The sequence below is a fragment of the Diadema antillarum genome, unplaced genomic scaffold (assembly GCF_040938485.1).
Source record: "Diadema antillarum isolate AM-2024a unplaced genomic scaffold, OU_Dant_1.0 seq00000368_RagTag, whole genome shotgun sequence".
Taxonomy (NCBI): Eukaryota; Metazoa; Echinodermata; class Echinoidea; order Diadematoida; family Diadematidae; genus Diadema; species Diadema antillarum.
The window spans coordinates 4,100,244-4,124,058 of NW_027271369.1; the positions used below are offsets into that span (position 1 = coordinate 4,100,244).

Genomic DNA, 23,815 nt, shown 5'->3' on the forward strand with positions numbered 1-23,815 from the left:
GAGTCGACTCAGACCTATAGGGTGTTAAATGTTTTGATATAACCTCAAAAATTATAGAAATAATGCAAAGGAGTTATGATTTGATACTATTTCCCTGTGACATGAAGGGACTTTGAAAATCATGGCGGAACATGTCATTTTTAGCACAGTTTATTAACCCCGCGATCTCTGACCCTGAGGGTGTGCATTTGATATACACTATCATGTAGAATATCTGTGCCAAATGGCAATAGAAATGTTACGTATGTGCCATTGTAAACTTGTGAAATGACATGACTTAAAAACTTTAAAATGAATAAGATATATCTTTTTTGTCATGTTTGTTTTCTAATATGTTGGTAAGAATATTGGAAAATGCAAAATGGATATTACAGACTTTTAATGAAAACATTTTCCTTTCAAAATGATTTTTTTTTCTTTTGAATAAAGCGAAAGCAAATGAAGTATATGCTGACAAGAGACACGAGTTTTGGCAGCTACGATTTCGTGCACGTAACGATTGAAAAGAATGAAAAGGACAAACGGAAGGATTTTGATTGATTTTATATTCCGTATAAAAACAACAACGGCTGGATGACCCATATTCAGCGATGCCAACATGGCATCGCTGGTCTTCCATGGGGTCCAGAACATGGAAGTTATACAAATACGATATGATATTGTGAAATACATAACTTGTAAACATGGAGATATTTGAAATACATAAATTGAGAGAAAGAAAACAACAACAACAACAACATCGCATATTACAGCTGATACAAGCAAATAACAAAAGAAAAGCATACAAGGGAAAGAGAAGGGGAAAATAATACTTCATAACTTATAATAACCTGTACTAATTCAAATAATTCAGTAATAACTCTTTTTCATCAACAACAAAAACAGAAAATTAGATTAACGGGGCAGTGACCTTAAACATACTTATCTTAGATTTAAATATATGAACACTGGAGGAAATCTTGATATCCATGGGAAGGTCATTATTCCTTGGCATATTTACATTTAAATGATTTCTTCAAATATTCAGTTCTGGTTTGGGAAGTCTTAATTTTTGTCCAAAACGGGAGGGATAGGAATGAGTTACAAATTCAAATTCATCTTTTAAATAAAAAGGGGTTAAAGGGGATGGGAACATATAAATGAATATAAAGTTATGATAAACACATAGAAAGCAAGAAATATATTATAATCAAAAAAACATATGAATTGAATTAATAAATGAATAATTTGATTCAAAATAATGAATAAATGGATCAGTGATATATGAATGAATGAATGAATGAATGAATGAAGGAATGAAGGAATGAATGGATGAATTAGAACATGAACACACATAAGAATGGATCAATGACGGATAATCAAGCAACCAAACAACCCAACATCGACACCGCCGCAAGTTTTATCGTGGTATTTAATGTGTGCCTTTGATTTGACAGCTTGCCACAGCGTTTCCATGACACACGTCAAGCCAAAGTCGAAGTCCATTTAGATTACCCCGAAATCTTTTCACGTGTTGACAATTACATGCATTATGTTCTTTTGTCTTCTCACCCCGACTTAAGAGATAAAAGAAACGATCGAAGATAGACCCAGGAAGTGATGGTAATTGTGAAATGTGTATGTACTCACCACTGCACCTGTGTGTGTATCAAAAGAAAAGCGTTAAGGGTATGTACACTTATCTGGCTATGTCAACAATGTGGGTGGAATTAGCTCTGTAAACCTCTCTTCGATCTGTCTGTCTGTCATTTTACACAATGGTTTCCACCCGTCGTCTATAGATGTGTGCTACATGTTTCAGTAATCTAAATATCTCATGGCTTAAAAAACAGAAGAATATGAAACTACATGTATTCACTTTAAGTTTTTGATAAACTGTCTTTAAACACGGTTTGGAAGGTTTTTAGAGAATAATCCAGACTGTGTCTTTAACCCTAAAAAGACTGGGCTATTTTGATGCCTCATATGACTGGGGGGGGGGGGGGGGCTCATTGCCCCCCCCCCCCCCAATATCTGGCCGTTGACAGCGTGATCGCAAGGAAAATTGGCACGCGCGTCACTCACAAGGTAATCTACAAAACTGAATAGGTAATTATTTCACAAATATTCAAATTTATTTTTAATAAATTAATTATGCCGCTAATTTATGCATGAATTTGAAAAAATGGCTGTAAATCTGTAATTAAATGTCCAAAACTGCTAATTTTTGGTTTAGGTACTCTGTGTAGATTTCTTATTGAATGAACATGAAAAAAAACCGCCAGTATCAATTTTTTTTCTTATGTATCTTATTTTTTTAAATTTCTTATGTATTTCGTTGTTTTTGATTTTTTGTTTTTTACTGTTTTTTTCCATGGAAATTATCGGCGACATTATTTCGATCATAAAGAACATGAAATTAATTGATTTTGATAGGTAAAAGTAAAAATAATGATACATTTATGAATTTTTGTCAGAAACAGAATTTGCATTGGATTTGTACATGAAATCACGTTTTTGAGCAATTTCGGGTCTGACATGCACTTACAAAATATTGTGCAACTTCAGAACCGCGTACCCGGGCGTTGCAAACTTGGTCTCAAAAGTTGCGTAAGACTTAAAAGAAAAAAGTCATAAAACATCGCGGCGCGAGTTTGTTACGTTCCAGATTTATCGCGAAAAATGTTGAGGGGAGGGGAAGCCCAAAAAGCCCCCCCCCCCCAGTCTATTTAGGGTTAACCTTGTTGAGAAGGAAGCTTTATGGATCCTGTAGGCTGTACAATCATGGAAGACGGCTACTGAAGTTAGATTAGACACATGATTAGATATTACACGGTTAAAAGGCGATCGGTGTGTCTGTAGCAATCTTTGATATCATAAACACTTATATTTGTTGTTTATTTCTACCTTTGCTGTCAGTCATAGTATAGACCACTGGCCATTTGTGACTAAGAAGGGAGGACTAAGTCGTGGCCGAGTAATCACATTGGTGAGGAAAAACTAGGTGACTTTTGAACCTGACCAATCTATTCACCATTAAAAAACAAAAAAATCTTGATGACGATTTGTGCAAATCATCCTTATCCTTACACCAAATCATGTTACCACTGAAAATGTGTAGCTGAAGACAGTTATGCCTGGAAAATAAGATTTCAAGCTTAAGTTCAAAGACCTTTGACCTCAAGGTATTTTGCCCTAAATATACAGTACTCTGCGCACAACAGGTAAAATACCTAGAAGCACGAAAAGCAGTACAAATTTACTGCATAACACAAGCAGAAGTCATGAAAGAGCTCTTTTTAAACTGTCAAGAATACTGAAGATCTTAGGTGGACAGACAGAAGAAAAGACAACCTGTGACAGGAGTAATGCCTCTGGCAAGCTTAAAAGCAAAGTGATACACATGTACAATACAATATAGGGGCACAAAACTCCACTCCTGATGTAAAACACACAATCACACATGAACTGGTCGGTGTCAAGAATGAACGTTTATTTGCATACAAATGGTCTCCTTTTAATTGAAATATGACAGAACACCAAAAAAACAGTTCTAAACGACGTAGTCATAACAATGAACAAGTTCACAGCGGACGGTGCCACATTATTAAACTTTTTACAGACTGTGGAATGATGCTTTCACAGGAAATGTGTGTGTGCCCAGAAGCGTGTTCAAAACAAAAGAATTGGCATTAAGGTATGAATTTGTGACTTTCCTGAGAAAGATGTCAACAGTAAGCTATTTGGATCATGATGTAGTGACATATGAGTTGCGACTGTATGACAGACAGAGCAAAATTTTCAAACAATTTTATATTAAATTAAGTGATACTGAAATACAGAAAGAGAAGCATGGAGGTTTTTTTTTTAAATCCTGTAAACGTTTGACTAGAATTTAAATAATTTCACACAAGGGCTATGTTTTATCTGTTTTATCATGAGCAGAGTCATGGACATAGAAGCCGACAAAGATTGAATATTACTGGTACACGGTGCTCATATTCAAAAGGAGTTATAACATCCTCTCTGAAATAACTGTCATGCCATGACTGGACGGTAAACTCAGATAACAGGCCTAACCTTAGTAATCGGGGGATTGGATGAGAATCACAGGAATGACTGACCACAAAGGGAATTCCAAACAGTCTTCAGTTCGTACACAATCACTCTGAAACCAGTGAAGGCCTATTGCATGCACCCTGTAGTCCCAACATGCAGTGACAGACATGGTACATGTACAGTATAATCTGAGTTTCAGCATCAAATAAGATGAACAAATGGACACTATTTCCACCAGGTACGTGTATAGTATTCCACCTGTCCTGCTCATTTGTTACACTGAGAAACAAATGATTAATCTGCTGAGGACGGGCTGATTTTGCTACAAAAAGCATTTTCCATAAATGCCTACCAAGTATAAGGGCAACTGTGAATTACACATCACTGGACAAACTGGAAGGCTAAAAAGAAATTGGGCTGACCAAGTTAAAACATAGTTCAAAACCATTGGATGTTTGTGTGTGTTTGGGGGGTGGGTGAAGGATACACAATTTCTACATTCACAACATTCACAGTACAAAAGTACTCCACATTTGTCATTCAGTTTAGCAAAATCAAATGTTTGATATCATACATATAACACAGGGGAATTGCAGAATCAACAATCTAAACTGAAAATTGTACACACTACAATCTAGTCCTACAAAATTCTCCCTGCATCAAAAAAATGGGTATGAGATTATACATGCACACCCTGTTTCCTTTAGTGATAGACGGTAATGTGTAGTGAGCATGAATTCCACGTAAAACAAAGGAAAAAAAGATTAAAATGTGATAAGTGCCATTAAAGGTGTAGTGCAATCATACAAAAATACTGTATGCATCTGAAAGTATAACATGAAATGCAATCATACCACGTGTATATATTCTGAGGTATTCAAAATGAGCAGTCCGCTCTGAGATAATAAAAAGCACTACTATCACTCATGTTGTATGAAGACAATACGAACATGGAATGACCAAATCTTATATGTTTGCATCTCCTATCACACTGAATGAGCATGAAGCTATGAAATTCAAATGAGTCAAAGCATAATGCATGGATACGACTTTCATTTAAAAAAAAACCAGGGCTACTCCACTGACAGAATCAATAATGATTCTCATTCTTATGCAGCTGACTACTGAGAAAAAGTATAATACAAATATGACATGGCACATGAACATGAGAAAACAAGCTACAAATTCATAAACAATAACCAGATATATGATGACTATTATTACATGCTTCATAACACAGAGAAACCTTGTTAGAACGAGGTCGGATAAAGTGAGATACCTTATACGAGGTAATTATGCAGGTATCATTCCTTCCATATTCTGTTGTTTTCATCCCTGATATAATGAGATACCTGATACAAGGAAATGTTCAATGTTCCCAGCTCGTAACGAGGTTCCCCTGCACTGCATTTTTTTTTTCCGTTCAGCAAAACAGATTGAAAATATATCTGTAGGGTTGCCACCAAGATTAAGTCATAAAGACACTCACAATTGCACCTTCTAAAGCTGGTGCTTTCTCATGAAATAGTGTGGACACAAATACTGGAGACAATGTGATAAAACGAGACATAATACGTGACAGGCATGGTGATTCACAAACATAACATCAAGGTGATATTTTTCCTACTTTGTTTTGGTTATCTTTTCCAAAGGATGGTGTCAGGAGTTACAAGAAATCATAGGATATGGCAAGTTCAACAAGGTGTATTGTCATATGAAGTGAAATAAAATAAATACCCACTGCAGTGTGTTCCTTCGTTATCAAATGTCATCAAAACCAGTGTATCACAAAACTCAGGGAAGACAAGAGATAATTGATTGTGCAGTGCAGTGCAATGTTTTCATGTCTCTCCTTATGGCAAATCATTTCACTCGATTAATCTATGCAATATACAGAAGGTCACACTACATGTATTCCGTTTATTTCCATTTTAATACACTGGACAGAGATATTTGTATCAGAAGAAGTGCTAAACACATCTCAACATGGATTTTATAGTTAACCTCATGATAATGAATTTGGGATTAAGTTTACCATGCTGAATGTATGAAATGTTATAAAATGTTATAAATATTTCCTAAGACTATAAGAGTACTACACAAACAGCCATGTACACCTAAAAGTGCATGTGACATATCTAGTTTGTGATAAAACCAAGGGAAAAGTGTGGGGCTAAAATATTCAAGGTTTTGCTAAAGAAAGAAAACAGTGCAACTAACAAGAGATGGTACAATGTATTGCAGGCAATAACAAACTCATCTACAATACCTGACAAGTAAGGTAGGTTTGACAGAAGACTTGACTGTTACAACTTTTGATGGGATGTACCTCTTCAGAAAGCAGAAGTTATAACATAAATACAGATTTCAATCTTGCTTGCAGAATCACACGTTTAGAGGGAAATATATAGAGGCATATTCTTCATCTTGTTTTACAAAGAATTACTTCTTGGATTCAGTCATACTTGGTAAAAACATATAAAAAATATCTTTGAAATGTATCTCAGGTTTTATTTGAAACATACTCTCTAAAACCCTGTATAAATTCTAACTCATTCACTCATTTATTTTTATGTCATCATGTTTAGCCACATGCAAGAAGTACAACAATGTTTACAGTCGTGGAATTAAGGTAGGTCACATATCAAAAGTACACTGTATTGGTGTTTGTACACTAATAACAGTGTCTTCATGAAGTAATTATAAATGGCACAAACAGGAAGATAAATAAAAGGAACATGATAGTCACTGGTATTTAAGCTCTCAATTGCGACAAAGGCAACACACCAAAGAGATCACGTCGTAAGTTTTGCAAGACTGATGTAAAGCAGTCTTCATATCTACACACAGACATTCATCAGTCAGTACCAACATCAATCAGAAAATTAGTATCAAAATTAAATAATATCCTTGAAATTATTGCTCAAAAAATCTGAACACAATATGCATGACTTTGGCAAAAGTATGTGAGACATGCCTAACATTGCTCAATGGCTGTGGAAGTTTATCAAATGTGCAATCAATCATATAAAAGTAAGAAAATACAAATTTCAGCAGTCACTTTTTTTTCCAAAGGGGCAAGAACTTCTCATGTAATGGCTCACTCTTTATCTTCCCTCAAGAGTTAACCACACATACAAAATGTCCACGACAACAATGTAGGTGCAGTGCTCATACAGTGTATATTCGTCTTTTCCTCGGTTGATGTAGAGCAGTGGACACCACATATGTCCATTATCTTGCCTATAACATGAGGACCACATGTACAACAACACCAAAGCCTCTTTATTTTCCTTGCCTTTCCCCTTATTCATTTACAACAGTATTCAGTTGTTGTCGTTGTTTTCTTCTTCTTTTTTTTTTTTTTGGGGGGGGGGGGGTATTGATTTATTGGTATCATGTTGTAGAGCTCAATTTCCTATGCATTATGGTGTCAATTTTCATTATTTTCATTTTCAGTAGAATGTTAAACATTAGACCTGCAAGGGTGCTATTTTGCTCTATATTTGGAACAATGCTTATCAATATACCCACTTTTGATTGAATAAACTTTTTATTTCACAAAAATTGTTTCGTTTTCACTCTCAAATCTTAGAATGCGATAGCACCCTTCTGATTGTAAGCTGACGACAAGGGAATTTTTCATATGAGCTGCTGAATTGACAGCTTGGAATGGATCAAATAGATCTGATCATGTTCATGTTGATTGTCATCCATACAATCAGGCATATATTTGTTCAACAACACACAAAAATCATCATTTCACCCTTTTGGGAGTGAATGGTTATCTCATTACCATTAATTTGCCCTTTCAATTTTCTTTTGTACCTACTGGGATTTTTTTTCCCTTTTTTGACAAACATCCATCATCTAATCATAATATTACATAATACTGATACTGGCTTACTTAAAATGCACTTTTGATGTCAACATAAGAAAGGTAGTGTTTCTCCTCTGTTACAGAAACAAATCTGACAGAATATACAATATGAACACGACAGATACTGACGACACAAGCACATTATTTTCAGTCATTTAGGGCCTGACAACAACGACAACAAAAAGAAACAGGAGCAACTGCTTTTCAGCACTGTGAATCTGAGGCAACGAATACACCCTCACGTCAACACTTTGTGGGACTTAGCAGTAGTAGACTAGAAACAACTGAAATACACAGCTATGACAGACTGTTTTGGAAGTACCAAAATGAGTGACTTGTGCATCTGCCATTGGAAATACACAAGTATTCTTTTTCTTCAAATTTCCTGTGTATTTATCAAACCATTTCCACTGTAAACAGACATATTTTCAGCTGTCTTGTCAACTAAAAAATTCTGGATGGATAGTCAGATAACCTAAACACAACTTCAGCAGTATCCTTTTGAGGAAAGATGTATAAAAGGACATTACTGTTGAACATACAATGTACAAGTTGGAAAAGAATATAGAAACAAAAGTGGTGATACATCAAGTGCAATTTTCGCACCCGTGCAATGTATCGGTACCATCCTAACCAACGAAGTTTGCCATATGTTTGCCAATAAGTAGCAAACATTGTTATCAAGGTGTGACAAACTGCTGGACATTCAACCTCTAGCTGGGCACAGGCACCCACTGCTGCTGCTGCTCATTTTAAACACAGACTGCAGCATCTTAGTATTAATAAATAACACCTGTATGTTCACACTGCCTTATCAAGAGTCGTGTCCATAGAACATGGTCAAACACCATCAAGATATTCACAGAAGGGAATGAGGTGTACAAACTTTTAACTCTTACAATTGTTTGAGTATACTCTAGTCCCTATATCTACTTTGCTCTTACAAACATCATATCTTTCACCATGGATGGATTTTAGAATCTTTTCCCACAATACAGCTTTGTATGTGACGTAGCTGTAAATGTAGGCCAGTTAAAAACAATTTCGCACATTTGGCATTTGATATATAGCAGCTGCCTCTGGCCTGTAGTGTATTGGCACTCAAGTGTAATTTGCTGATGCACATTGTTGTATAGCCCTACCAAAGGTTGCTAATGTGCCACACACATACAGCTCTATGACATTTGCTCCTGCAACAACTGCTCCCATGAAATGTCTGCACGCTAAGCCTAACATAAATTCTACCCTAAAACCTAGCCCTAACCCTAATCCTAATCCTCACACCAAGCTAAACCTAAAACCCTATCACAACCCTAGCCCTAAGTCTTTGCAGAAAAGAAGACCGGAGCAATTGTCACAGGAGCAAATGTCAAGTCACCCACCCATATACACATACGCACACACATACACACACTATGGGACTAATGGACCTTTTTAAGGCACACAATGTCATGTGATCACCTCAAATCGTATCACAGCTAAAAGTTCCAACTTCATCATCCAGAAAGTGTTATCATGTGGTAACTAGACCAGTCAAGTTTTCAAACGTTAATGCACTTAAACTCTTCTACCTCACGGACAGTATGTCTAGAGCTTTGCCCAGGGACAGAGCCTCTTGTTTTAAATGGTTAACCATGCTCATAATAATACAAGTATGTAATACATAAATGCCTACAGGCCAACGAGTGTGGTAGTAAGAGTAGAAGACGTTTTTAATAGGATGATAAATAAGTTGTTAAAAACTCTACCTACATGTATCTCCTCTATTCACAGCATCTTGTCATTTCATTTGGCATTCTAACAATAGACACAATACAGAATTTAAAAAACACACCTTGAAAGAGCACTATTCCATATCCTGACTTCCACTCAGTTTCTTCTCATTTAAACAATGAATGTGCTGGACCACAGCTGTCTGAACTTTACTACTGACTGCAATTCAGTATAGAACAAAACTGATTTGATACCTTTACTAAGGTTAAAAAAGGAAGGTCGCCAACTATTGATCACAGACAACATACGCACTGTCTGAAGACTTATTCATTCTCCCTTGAAATTAAACTGATGTAACTTTACATCTCAATGTGCATACAGCGGAGAACATTACATATCTCAAAAATGATTGTCAAAAATGGTGTTGGCATAACTGCTCTGTATGTCTCACACACTATGGCACTAAAATTGTTTTATTTAGGTTATGTACGTCTATGATAAATTAGGTTCCCTTAAAATAATACAGCAGGAAAATGATGTATAAAGGACAAGAGAAGTGGAATAAAGGGGTAGATATGCTAAAGGAAGAAACAGCAGAGGAAAACTAGATAGATTAAATAGTAGAAGCATACAGGTTGATATAAAACCATTTACCTACAGAACACCTACAGAATACAGATGACCTTCTCCCTTTGTTAAAGGGGAATTCAGGACCAGTTAAAAATTAGCCTGATAAGAGCAAAATTTCAAATGCAGCACAGTGAAAATTGGACATAAACAATAGAAGTTATGAAATTGCTACCTCTACATACACAATAGAACAATTACACTTTCATTACCTCACAGAAGGAAAAGTCCTTTTAACTATCCTATTAAAAACAGTAACTGCAAGATAAGCCCAGAAGTGAAGCGACATACGATATAAAAATGATGACTAAGCACCGACACCTCGTTTAACTTCCATACCTCTCTGTACGGACCAGAGTAATCGGCAAAATGTTCACTACTTCTCTTTTGCTTTATAGTACACTCTATTCATGTACAGTGGTAAATTTCCCTATTTGGCCTTGACCCTGTGTTTCATTTAAGATGTAATACATCTTCCCCAAATTTGTATGAGTGAAATGCCCTCACATACATTCCAATCTTTCCAAAGCATTTCATGAAGTTCAGTCTTAATTCAGAGCAGCAATTTTAGAATAATAAACCTGAGGGAAAAAAAAAATCGTAGAATGAATTGAACATAACCCAGACCATCATGATGGCCACCTCAAGGAAAAAGTGTAAAAATTGTCCTTATATGAATCACTGGTGCATCTACTTTAATCAACCCATTCTTTCAGCAATTCTCTGAGAACCTTCAATGCCACAAAATGAGATTCTCTTTGCCCGTCGACAAAGAACAGACAGGTTGGTAATCAGCCTGTGCGAAAGCAGTCAAGCGGCACATGCTCCCCCTTTCCACGGTCAATTGCATGTTTCCGTATATGAGTTGATGCTACGGGTTAATGTAAGGAACGGGTCAACTCCCACATTGTGATTCTTGAATCATCTGCATGCAGTGTAAAACTGTAACATCTAAACTGTCATATTCCATCTGATAATCATAGTTTTCACAAAGTGCGTTTTGGCACGGTCATACATAAATTAATATGCAGCGTGCGTCATAGTAGCATCCCAAGTTACACCAACAATTGTATGAAATATTTGCTTACAGAATAGACACATGGTGGGAAATGATAATAGATCGCTGCAGTGTAATTGCATGGCAAAGGCATACAAAGATATCTCAGTAAATGCTCAGGCGATGCTTCAAGATAGCATTAAACATTCTGTCTTCATGGCAAGTTGATTTCCATCAGCCCTAAACACCATTCTTAGTCAAATCAAGCAATTAAACATGGAAAAGATGTAAAATCTGGACTGAATGTCCTGATAATTTCTATTGGACCATATTACACAAAGATAAAGGAAGAAGAGAGAAAGAAAAAAAAAGGATTGTTTCATATTGCTACTACCTACATTCATTGCATTGTGGAACATTTGAATTGATCAAACTTGTGAAGCATTTGTCGTCGATGCCAATAATTGCACTGGACAAAGTCTCTACCACATCCTCAGAGCTGGCAGCAAGCAGCGTTTGCACAGTGCTTCAGGAGTGTTGGGCAGCTGAAATGGGCAACGCCCTCCTATCCAGCTGCTCCAACCAGCTGGCACTGACACTCTGATATACCGCAGCATCCCTCATTCAAAGCAGATAAACGTTGTCAGCACCATATCTTGAAAGCAGCAGCCTCGTAAATAAATAGAATTTCAAGCAGAGCTCAGATAATTCAAGGAAGAATCATTCACTGCTGTGGGTGTCTCATGTGATGTTCTGCCCTGATACATAAAGTGATATGAGAGCCCCTCCCCCACCCCCTCCATTTTTCCCCTCCCCACAATCTCATACAGTCATAAGACAAAACATGAGCACAGCCTCAAAGGCATGATGCCACAGACAAACACAACAACAAAGTGGAGATCTATTGCAACAGAGTTTGGTATTACCCCATACATTCACATGTAGCTCACGAGTTGTAGTTGCAAATCTATCACCTGATGCTACATCGCGACATTCATGAACTTGGGTCAACCTTGCCACAGCTTATATCTCCACTGCTCTAAAGACAACATACCCAGTCAATATCTCACAAGTTACAATTAAAACATCACAGCATGCTCTCTCCACATAAAAGCAGGCTGTATCACCACGAAAATGAGCAGCATATGAAAAGAGTCCAAACATTTCTCTCATCAGGATGATGCAAGACCGATGCATGGCATTTGCATCTCCGGTTTTGCCTCACGACTTTTCAGGCATTAAATATAACGACATACACAGCGTCAATGACAGAGAAAAGCCTCAGGCAAGAAGTTTCACTGAGTAAAATGTTTTTTTCTTTCCTGGTCATCCCAAAGCAGACAGGTAGAATTCACGCACTCAATAGTACCATGGTCAGCTGATGCTTTTGAAGGTTTCCTGGTGGCCAGCACCGGGGGAATTCATCTCTTCAAAGTTTCCGGGACAATTTTGCAAGCAGCTGCATCTCAAAGACAGCAGGAATGCTGAATCCATACATGGCCCTGTACAGCTTCAGCACAAAGCAAAACGTTTATGCATGATGATTCAATTTGGCAAAATGATGCTACACTGTATGAGGATGCTCAGCATCGACACAGTGTTCAGTTTCAAAAGGGCGCAGACTGATACCTCTGCCAACCCTGGTGTACCCTTGGCTTGTAGAAGCACGAGTTTCGCAGGTCACGACAGCCCCCTCACTCAGTCGTGGCTGCTCTCCGCTAGTCAGCTGCCACCGTGTATCCTCATCGGACAATGCGCCAGGGAGTCGCTCTCGTAGGAGAACAGCTTGTTCTCGACGCACACTGTGTCATCGGACGACAGGGGGACCAGCTGATGGGTGTTCAGGACCAGCGCACTTGACGAGCTGTCACCAAGGGCCTCTTCCTCCTCTGAAGTGGACTGGCTGACAAGACTGTCACTGAGAGCCTCACAGGACCTGTGCATTCAGAAAAAGAACAGATGCAACCGGCATCAAAGCTCCATCATTATCCCTTGAACTAAATCACTGGTGATTCCTTGATAGATAACAAAGGAAAGTAATGTGTGGTGAAGAGCACTAGTACAACTGCAGAGAAAGCTCTATCGCCAAATCTTCTTTTCTGGGCTGGGGATTCCCTTAACACATTTCTTCCTCTTTTTTTTTTGCCACTTGCTTGATTGGAGCATCAGTTTAGTCTGATACATTGAACAGGAATGCATCAAGTTGTTTATGTGAATGTCTGGTAGTTTTGCATGCCCTATGCAAGCTCATATTTGGGTTGCTACACTCTGACAGTCTTTAAGTAATAGATACAACCAAATTCATTTCCCAAGAGCTACACATGCTGTGGTGTTCATTAAGCAGCAAGTCCCCTCTATCAATATTCTAAGCAGCAGCATATCAGGACATATGGCAGCTTTCGAAGTCAAATGCACGTGAAACCTGAATTTGATCATCACCAAAAGACTTGCCAATGCTGGAGTGTGATGTAGCTCAGACACTTATCAAGAACACAGCATATATTTTCTGGGCTTTCTGATTGGCTTAATATAGTTGACAATTTGCTTATTGTGTGGTACGACTGAATCAAGCAGGGCATAAGGATTTTTTTTCTTCTGTTTTCACTGCCAAGCCGGTGACATACTTTATATCACACACACTATATCTGAAACACACCACCTATTTCCGTTAGTTTCCATTTGGGGGATGCTGGGAGGATCCCCCAAAGTAAACACTCACTCATCTGTGTCACCGTCGGAAGAGCTGTCCAAGATCCCATTCTCGGGGATGGGGGCCAGGTCGGAGGACACCTGGGCACTGAACTTGAGCTGGCGGGCGGTCCTGGTGGAGACCACCCAAGTGAGTCGGCTGAAGGGCATGCGGGACTCTGGTGAGGAGTAGACCTTGAGGCACTCACTGACCTGGGATCGGCAGCTGACCAGGTCAGCATCGTTTACCTAACAAGATGAAAAGGGATGGGATGAGAGGGGGATAAGTGCAAGTCACAGAGTTGGAGTAGAAAACGGTCTTGTGTCATGCCTGCATTGGGGGGGGGGGGATATGAGCAAATATGTTGATAACTCAAACACAAAGTACAAGGCTCTCTGCCCTCTTCGAATCAGTAAAATGTGAAGGAAAATTTCATATGTCTAGAGTGACTGAAGTCTGCCAGGTCATGAAAAGAAAAAGGAATGTAAGAAGAGAATTCACTTGTACTTGTAATTTCAAGCCCAGCACAAGACTGTAGCACCAAAGATAATACTGTTACTGTTACCTGCGAGACTCTCTGGATGTCCCAGACAATTCGAATCCACCTGATGTCGTTAGGATTGTGCACTTCACAGGAAGAGTTTGGCAGCTCATGAGTAAGGACAGCCAGTGCCAGCACTGACGGCTACAAGATATAAAGAGAGAAAAATAGGCAAAATAGGCATTTTTAGGTATAGGTACTTTAGGTTGGTCCATTTGTATTTGTATGATTGAAATCACTCTGCACAAAATATATCATATAAGACACTGGCACACAGACACAAATCAATGACATAGGATGCAGGAAAAAGAGTGCATGACTTGAAAGTGGGATTCTGCATATCAAAATCTCTTTGTCCATGAGTAAATTGTGAAGGATATGTTATCAAAAGGAGTTGGTACTTGTGAAATATGGTCTGACACTAATATTCCCAGTTCCTTGATGTCTGTGGATGTTTACTATAATTAAGGATGTCACAAATGTACAGACACAAGGAAAATGTTCTAGCTGCACTTACAAGTGGTCATTTTTTCCCTTAAAAAGAAAAAGAGTTTTGTGTTTTTTCCCAACATTTTCTGCTTTTTTTTTGTACGGTCAAAGTACCCTGCAAACCATCAGCTTAACCCTAACTAGGCCCGGGGGGGGGGCCTCCGAGGCCCCCCCTCGACGTTCCGCGCGATGTATCGCAATCGCAAAAAGCTATCGCCGCGACGTTTCATGACTTTTTTCTTTCGAGTCTCCCGCATCTTTTGGCACCAAATTTGCGACGCCCTGGCGCGCGGTTCCGAAGTTACGCATAAATATGTACATGCATGTCAGACCAAAAATTACTAAAAAACGTTAATTTGTGTACAATTTCAATGCAAACTGTGCTTACAGGCAAATTTCATAAAAGCATGATTATTTTGGTGTTTTATTGATTAAAATCAATGAATAACATATTTTCTTGTTCGGAGCGATGTCGCGGACAAATTTCATCGAAAAAACAACGAAAAACATAAAGTCGAAAAAACAAAGAAATAAATAGGAAATTCAAAAAAACAATAAAATACTTAAGAATTTTTTCTGATATCACAATTTTTTTTAATTACATTTGCTAAGGACACTAAAAAGAATATTTACACAAAAAATGTGCCTGTTTTGAGCTTTATTTTGTGATTTATACCATATAGTCTTAATTTATGCATCATCATGCATAGATTAGCATAATTTAGCATAAATTATGATTTTTTTGAAAAAGTAACTTCATGGTATTTTAGATTACATCATAGGCAATGTGTGTGCCAATTTTCGTCGCGATCGCGCAGTTGACGGCTGAGATCTGGAGGGGGGCCTGGGAGGCCCCCCCCCGCGAATGGGTGGGGCAGCACCCTCCACAGCAAACTCTTGTGGATACGCCCTCAAGAGAATGAACGAGAGCACCTACTATGAGATTTCATGCCCCAAATGGATAGGGCAAACTGTACCTTGAAGAGAGTAAGAGGGAAGTAACACATGCAGGCCTCCAGCTTCTGGGTACTGCTCTCCAGCTGGGAGTTCTGCATGGCCGTGTCGTTGCCCAGGATGCCCTGCACGACGCTGTAGGCGTGGAAGAGCTTGAAGAAGCGGTGGGCCGTCGGGGCCTGCAGGTCGTACTGCAGCTTCTGCAGGATGATGCGCTCCATTCGCAGCACGTCGTTGGCCGTGCAGCCGCACTGGCTGATGCGCACCAGGTCCTCCGTTGGGATGTGGGACTGAGGGGTGGGAGGCGAGATGGGAGAAGGTATGTTTAGAGAAGAAGACCACTGGCCCAATCTTCAGATGTTTGAGCAAGATATGCATAAAATCATAACACTGAGCATACCTTGTCAAAAAGTACTGGCTCTCCATTAAAATCTTAAAGGGAAAGTAAACCCAAAGAGCAATGTGGATTGAGTGAAAGCAGCAACATTAGTAGAACACGTCAGTGAAGTTTGAGGAAAATCGGACATTCGATGCAAAAGTTATGAATTTTTAGAGTTTTGGTGTTGGAGCCGCAGGATGAGGAGACTACTAGAGGTTATGACGTACGAGAGGACAACAATATAAAGAAAATATGAAGAAAATTCCACAAAAATTCATTTTTCTTGAATATTACAAATTCCATCAACTTGATACTGACATATGTTAAGGGTAGCAATTATCCCCATTGCTTAATGAAAGCGGTTAGTCAAGTGCTCTTTCATAATGCTAGAAAAGTGAATTTTTGTTGACTTTTCTTTATATTTTCTTTGTATTGTTGTCCACTCATACGTCATAACCTCTAGTAGTCTCCTCATCCAGCGGTTCCAACACCAAAATGTTAAAAATTCATAACTTTTGCATCGATTGTCCAATTTTCCTCAAACTTTCACTGATGTGTTCAACTAATGTTGCTGCTTTCACTCAATCCACATTGCTCTTTGGGTTTACGTTCCCTTTAATGTGGAGAACTGGTTTCAAAATTAGAGAAAAACTACAACACTGAGATTCTACAAATCTTTAAAGTGACATTTAATGTCATTCGAATGAGCAGAAAGTAAAGGAATACTACACAGTATAACCGAGAGATACAGGTTTTTGTACCTGATCACAATGACAGAACAAACAAGAAACATAAATGCATTTTAACCCGTTGAGGACGAGTCCCGAGTATACTCGGGCAAGTGTCTATGGAAAATGCGTGTTGTAGCAAAATGAGTCTGTCCTCAACGGGTTAAGCCTTTGAACAAAATTCTACCTCCTCCCACAAAAAACAGAAAAATATGAAATAGAGCAAAGTCCACACTTGCACACATGCCCCTATTCCCCCCAAAATCATGAACTCCAGACACATTGTGTGAAATGCCTGAAATTCACACTAAACCTATCACATACGTAAGAATCAGTCTTTTTGCACCTAGACATTTTAACAAGTAACGTCTTCTTTCTGAGACAACTTACCTCCAATGGCTCCAGCGCCTTGATGGCCAGATTGTAGCTTGCCACAGCTACACACATTAGGTGATGAGGACGTGCCTGTTTGAGAAATGGATGTGCATCAATTTAAGAGGTTCATGAAATGTCCTGTGATTACATACAAAAGAACAAAACGAAACAAAAGTCAATAATCATTCGGGTCTAAAAAGCTTCATTTTTGTTTTGGGGAAGCAATAGTACTATGATACAATGAATTTGCATCCTATTCTGAATGGATGACAATGTAAACTTGAATGTATTCTGGATTATACAAAAAAGAAAAGTTAAGCAACTTTGACAAAGAAAATAGCTCTAAAAAATAACAAAGTAGACAAAGGTATGTTGTGCTGATAATTATAGGCCTAGGGTGACTTATTCTATGTTTACAAACAATATTCTTGGTACCACAGGATTCTGACAGTTTGATCTTCAATGTCTAAATCTTAATTGCTCACAAATGTGCAAACATCAAACTTTTCAGCTTCCTTAGTTGGCTGCTTTCCTGCAGATATACAGGTGCGGTTTTGGCATTATCAAAATCCCGTCACTATTTACAGTACCACTACTTACTTCTACACGACAGAGTACACAGCTCTTACATAAACTTTTGCTCTCCTTCAAAACCCCAGGTTTTCATATGAGAAAAATTGCAAAGTAGAGGGCACCAGAGTAAAAAGGGTGACCTGCTGGGTACATTCTTTACATTAATTTCTCTTTTCCTATATCAAATTTAGATGCAATAGTTGTTTCATTATCATTCAAAACACAATTACAATGTATCATCTACACAAGTGCGGCTGCACTGTGTTTGTGATCCTTTATCTACCAACAGTCAGACCAGCTCTCACTGGTAGTGGTTCTCACCTTGACCAAGGAGAGGAACCTGTCCATCGTGTTGACCGATAGGAAGAAGGTCTCTGGACACAGCTGGAAGAACCGACTCAGGCTTCTCAGCCGGTCAACCACAATATCATGCATGTAAGGCATGATACAGTCAGAGTCCTAGAGTAATTACAGAGATGGACAAAAATACATGCATTATTGATTCAGTGATGCTTATTCTCAGTAAAGATCATGTAAGTGATAAAAACCTAACCAACATGTCTAAATGAGCATGAGCTTATCATGAATCTAAAAAGAGTAATTTTCGCATTTGAACTGTATATCTCAATTCCTTTTTCCTTCTTTCATGCTTTCAGCTGGCTTCAAAAATCAAAACTGTTACGACAGAGAGTCCAACAGGAGCCATGCCTTGGTTGAATAGCAATCATGTATGAACAACAAGGTTTTGCTGATAGATCGCTATTCCAGGTATTCCATATATTGTGCTGTACTCATTACAGGACTGGCCTTTATTAATTTTTCAACTTCAAGAACTTAATTTGGCTCAATAACAATACAGCAAAATATGATTGTTGTGAACCGAATGTCATGAGATATCAATGTATGCTGACCTCACAAATTTCAGCTTCACCATAGAAATCAGCAACACCAAAAGTAGGTATATGCGTAATGTCTGCACCGGCTTTAGTGTCTGCTATTTGATGCTTTATGCTTAGGTAAATAGGCACAAAACATACATGTACAAATCTTCCCTGTCTATAAACTCTCAAGGATAAAACAACAACAAAAAAGAGAAAAAACATGTTTCCCCTTTATCAGTCAAAACACAAAAATGCACTGCCCTATCTCCTCTACTGACATTGCCATCCTTTGAGAGCAATACGGATAATCACACACCATCTATCCTGAAGCTATTTTGTTTCAGAAGAATAATGTGTCTTTTATTTCTACAGAAAAACAAAAACCAGATAAAATCATGTCATGACCTTTCAACTTTGTCAGAATCCTTCACACATTACCACTTATCACTCAAAACAAGCCACAAAGAAGCATGAAGCTGCCCGTGAGACAGATGTTGGAAAATCACGAAAATCAGATCCTCCAGCCAGCTCTGTTAATGTTATTGCCCATTTCTGAAGAACCAGTCAAAGAAAAGTGAATCGATATTCACTATAAAACTCGTTTGACTGCAATGCAGATTCATTCAGAGCAATCAGTGTTGGTGAGGCACTCACCTCCTGCTGCTGGTTGACATAATCCAAGAAGGGCTGGTAGAAGTCCTCCGTTTCCACAGCAACCTGCATCATCTTCACCAAGTGACTCTTGGCATCTATGCTCCCACTGTCGTCCTCCATGACGATCGGCTTGAATATGCGTTAGGGTTACCAGATTGGGGAAAGGGAATCATAGAACCAAATTAACTCTACTTCAATAAGGTATCTTTAAGTCCTCTACCAGCAAAAATCAATTATCATCATCGTTGAAGCCTGCAGACTACACTAGACTAGTGTCTACACGTTTGCACTTGTACGTCTCAAAAAAAAAAAAAAAATAGAAAGGAATTTAGTGCACTGTGTGTAGATCTACTTTCTACATACAATTTGAACTTGAACTTGAACTTTATTCTGTTTCATTTGAAAAACATATCATTTGTACAATGACAAACTGAGGACAGGAAACGAGTACATGAACATGCATACATAACATATAACAACTATAAATGAAACATGGAAACTGCAAAAGATCGCAGTCTTGTCAGGGTAGTTCGGAACAGAAAGAATAATAAGAAACAATATTGCTTTACGATCAAGACATACAATGTAGGACAGGTGAAAATATAACCAAAAAAACAACAACAGACAAACATACACAAAAAATACATTATCATTAAATAAATAAGTGTTTAGATATCACCCCTTGAAAACAAAAACCATAAAATTATTTTTTAATCATAGTGTATTTCATAATGACAACTCTAACTTTCTAACAAATGTCTCTTCCGATTTTTCTTACAAATACTTGTAGTTGGAGAATTTATAACTGTATCTGGTAAAAAATTTCACAATGAGGGTCCAGTGTGTCTGAGTGTGTGCATTACATACATCTTATCTACCTTAGATAAATGATATTTATTACTAATTCGAGTATTGTAACTATGAATTTGATAATTAGATTTAAACATACCAGAAATCATCTCAGGTAACAAATTCATTTTATGCTTGAACATATACATAAGAATATTAAACTTATTCAATTTATATACTGTATTCAAAACATTCATTTTCAAAAACAAAGGCATTGATGGCGCTTTATAATGCGAGTTCGTACAGAATCGAATTGCTCTTTTTTGAAGGATAAAAGTGTCGTGTAAATTTGATTGAAGAGTATTTGCCCATACAGGTTACAGCATTACAATAATTCAAATGAGATAAAATCAAACTATTATATAACAAAATCAAAACCGAGCAATTGTTAGAATCTACTGTAAAAGTGGAAATTTTCGCACATTTCGCAAAACCAGACGCCAGCTCCAAAATAAAAACGCGAATATTTTTGCATGCCATATCTGCCAGTAGAATGTCCTTATTCTGCGGAATTAAAAACACGCGAAATCCATCTTATCCAGCCGAGAACGAAAAATTACTCGCACGATAATATCCACTTTTCTTACGATCTAGATCAAACATTACTTTCTGGAAATTTGTTAGGATAAATAAGTTGTCTATAGAAACGTTAATAAATTTAATATTCTTTTCACACAAAAAAAGGGCTTCGTTTGACCAAGCGATGGACATGTTGACAACAAGTCCGTCCTGGTCAAATGAAATGGAGCCCGTTGGCATTGCGTTGTACAGAAACCATTGTCATTCTTTTCCGTAGAACATGTAACGTTAACTGTTAGTGTTATTTGGTTAGAATGAGTCGTGACGTTAGAGATCTCATTCAGCATGTTCAGCTCAGGCTACGGCGTACCATACCACTGGCCACCCGATGGGGTCATCTAACCATGTGCAATGCCAATTTATATACAGTGTACTAACAAAGTTAGCAGTGTGCATGTCTAATCCATTATAGTAGAAACTCTGGCAAAATCGTGAAATAGGCCCCACCGCAGTGCGCGTGCACCCGTGCGTTAGCAAGCAAGGTTAGGTTAGGGTTAGGGTTTAGGGTTAGGTAGGGTTGTATTTATGGTTAAATTGGCCATTAAATTAGTCAAGGGACATTAGGGAGTCCTTCCGAGAACAAAAAGTAGAAGACCAACGAAAAAAACGGGAGAAAGGGAGGACGAAAGATGCTATGCTGTGGAAATCGGCCCCACCGCCGTATGCATCTCGCGTAAACGCCGTTTGGTGGGGCCGTATTCACGAGTATTATACTGTGGAAGAAAGCCCCACCGCCGTGCTTATCTACCGATGAACGCCACACGGTGGGGCTGAATTCACGAGTATAAACAGGCGAGCCGCCGTAGTATTTGTACGGACACGCAGTGGTGGGGCCTATTTCACGAGTATGCTGAAACTCTATCTATTACAGTAAATTTATCTGTAACCAGTGCAGTGGAGTGCAGTGTCAGCGTGGTCACGTTTGTAACGTCAGACAGTCAGTATCCATAACCATATTCATGCCATCATGGATTTATTCGTATCTGGCCTCTAGAAAAAAAAAATCCCACTTTGGAGGTGTGTAATGTGTGTTCCATCGATGTGCCTTAACACAATTACACACTTGTGAGAATGTCGCACAATTATTGCGAAGTTAAAACTTCTTGTGTGTGGTTTGTTCACGTCTTTTCGTGCCGATACATTACATCACCTTACGAATATGGGTGGGACTGTTACAATCTCACCTTCGGCTACAAAAACATCACCGATTTTCTACGATATGCAACATTTCAGATCATCGATGCAACCCAATTAACGTATAATGTAAACTTACTTTGAATCTGTGGTAGGTGAAGTTATCAAGTAATCGAAAACATTTGCAGTTACGTGAAATCTTAGCCGTGAAATTCAAGAGATCTGACGCTCGGTGTGGCCGTTTTTCGCACCGCTGTCAAAATTTCATAGTTAGCCTTTTGGCGCGGTGTTATTTTACCCAAACAAAGGGGATGTCAAGAAAACGAGTTTGCGTTCTCTACCATATGTGACAACAGACTGTCTTCTCAAGTTCAAGTTTCAAGTTTCAAGTTTATTTATTCATTTGTCTTTCTTCCAACAATAAGCAATATAACAATAACATAACAATAACATTAACACTTACTTTCAGGAGTACATAGGAACAACAACAACTAACACTAAAATTTTTGCAAATACATAAATATATAATTACATGTGTATGTGAAATGATAAGAAAAGGTAACAATATTTTGAGAAAGGCAAACGAGGAGACCTTAATGAAGCATAGCTTGTAAGACAAGGTCCCTCAGGAATAAAAGAGAGAGAAAAAAAATACATGTATATATATATATGTATACATAGTGGAAGAAAAAAAAACCTACAATCTCAAACGAAAACAGGGAATAGACAAGGGAGGCTATGTGCGATGGGGTGAAGGGAAATTATTTACATAAAACAAGGGTAGGATTGAAGGGAGGGGGTGGAAAGGAAAAATAAAGAGAGGGTTCTGCGGTAGTGCGACGCTTATCTTCATATGAAAATACTAGTAATACGGAGCAAATACTATTTACTAAATACCTTTCAGAGCAAATTTCGTCTTCTTCATCTGTTTATTCTGCCTCCCTCAATCCTGAAGATTATATCCTGAATTCTCCTATAAATTCAGTAGCAGGCCTATGCGAATGTACTGTCAAACCTGTCCAGGCCTAAACCCCACCGAACAGTATTCCTATCTACCGGGTAAATACATAATAATAGTAGTGTTCTGCAAAAAAAAAAAAAAAAAAAAAAAAAATCAGAATCGGAAATTCACAACCTGTACATAATCATGCGTTTTTTGTATGTTGTTAATTCTAAACTTACGGATGTTGATTACAGACACTAGGGGCCCATTTTCCGGGACTTTATGAAAATTTCAGCCAAGTTTTTCGCACCTTTCTCTATAGGGAAATTCTGACGAGCAATTTCATAGCAAGACTGACACACAAAAATGATATGAGTGCATCAAAATACTGAAGTTCGGAAATTGTGGAATTTCAAAGAAGATTTGTAAGGCGAGGATGTGGCATCACCTTGTCTAATTTGCATAAAGTGTGCCTGCGACTGATGCATAATATCACTGTTTCGCATGACGTGTAATTCATTTTTCATATATAATAGTCCAAGCTTTATATATTAAAAAAAAGGTAGACTTGCAGGTCTGTTCGTCTGAATTTCATCGTAATTTAGTTAAAACCCATCTTGAACGGATCGCGATCGCGTAATATGGAACTGCACTTTAAGGAAAATGACATTCATTTCATTCATTTTCATTCATTTCATTTATTTCATTTCCAACAATATTTTCATACACAAAATAACACAACATCAATACAATGTCGTAACAAAGAAAAATACGTGAAGTTAACAATACTAC

General features: G+C 38.0%; 1 protein-coding gene across 1 annotated transcript; it reads right to left on the bottom strand.

Moving 5' to 3' along the window:
• Positions 1 to 12,819: 12,819 nt before the first annotated feature.
• LOC139731309 (cyclin-G2-like) lies at positions 12,820 to 22,355 on the bottom strand. The gene is made up of 8 exons (XM_071642197.1): positions 22,220 to 22,355; positions 19,519 to 19,647; positions 18,305 to 18,442; positions 17,426 to 17,500; positions 15,952 to 16,218; positions 14,510 to 14,629; positions 13,975 to 14,192; positions 12,820 to 13,191 (listed from the first exon to the last, which is right to left on the bottom strand). Exons 2-8 carry the CDS (start codon positions 19,636 to 19,638, stop codon positions 12,978 to 12,980), a joined length of 1,152 nt encoding a protein of 383 aa, XP_071498298.1. The 5' UTR covers positions 19,639 to 19,647; positions 22,220 to 22,355; the 3' UTR covers positions 12,820 to 12,977.
• Positions 22,356 to 23,815: the final 1,460 nt, after the last annotated feature.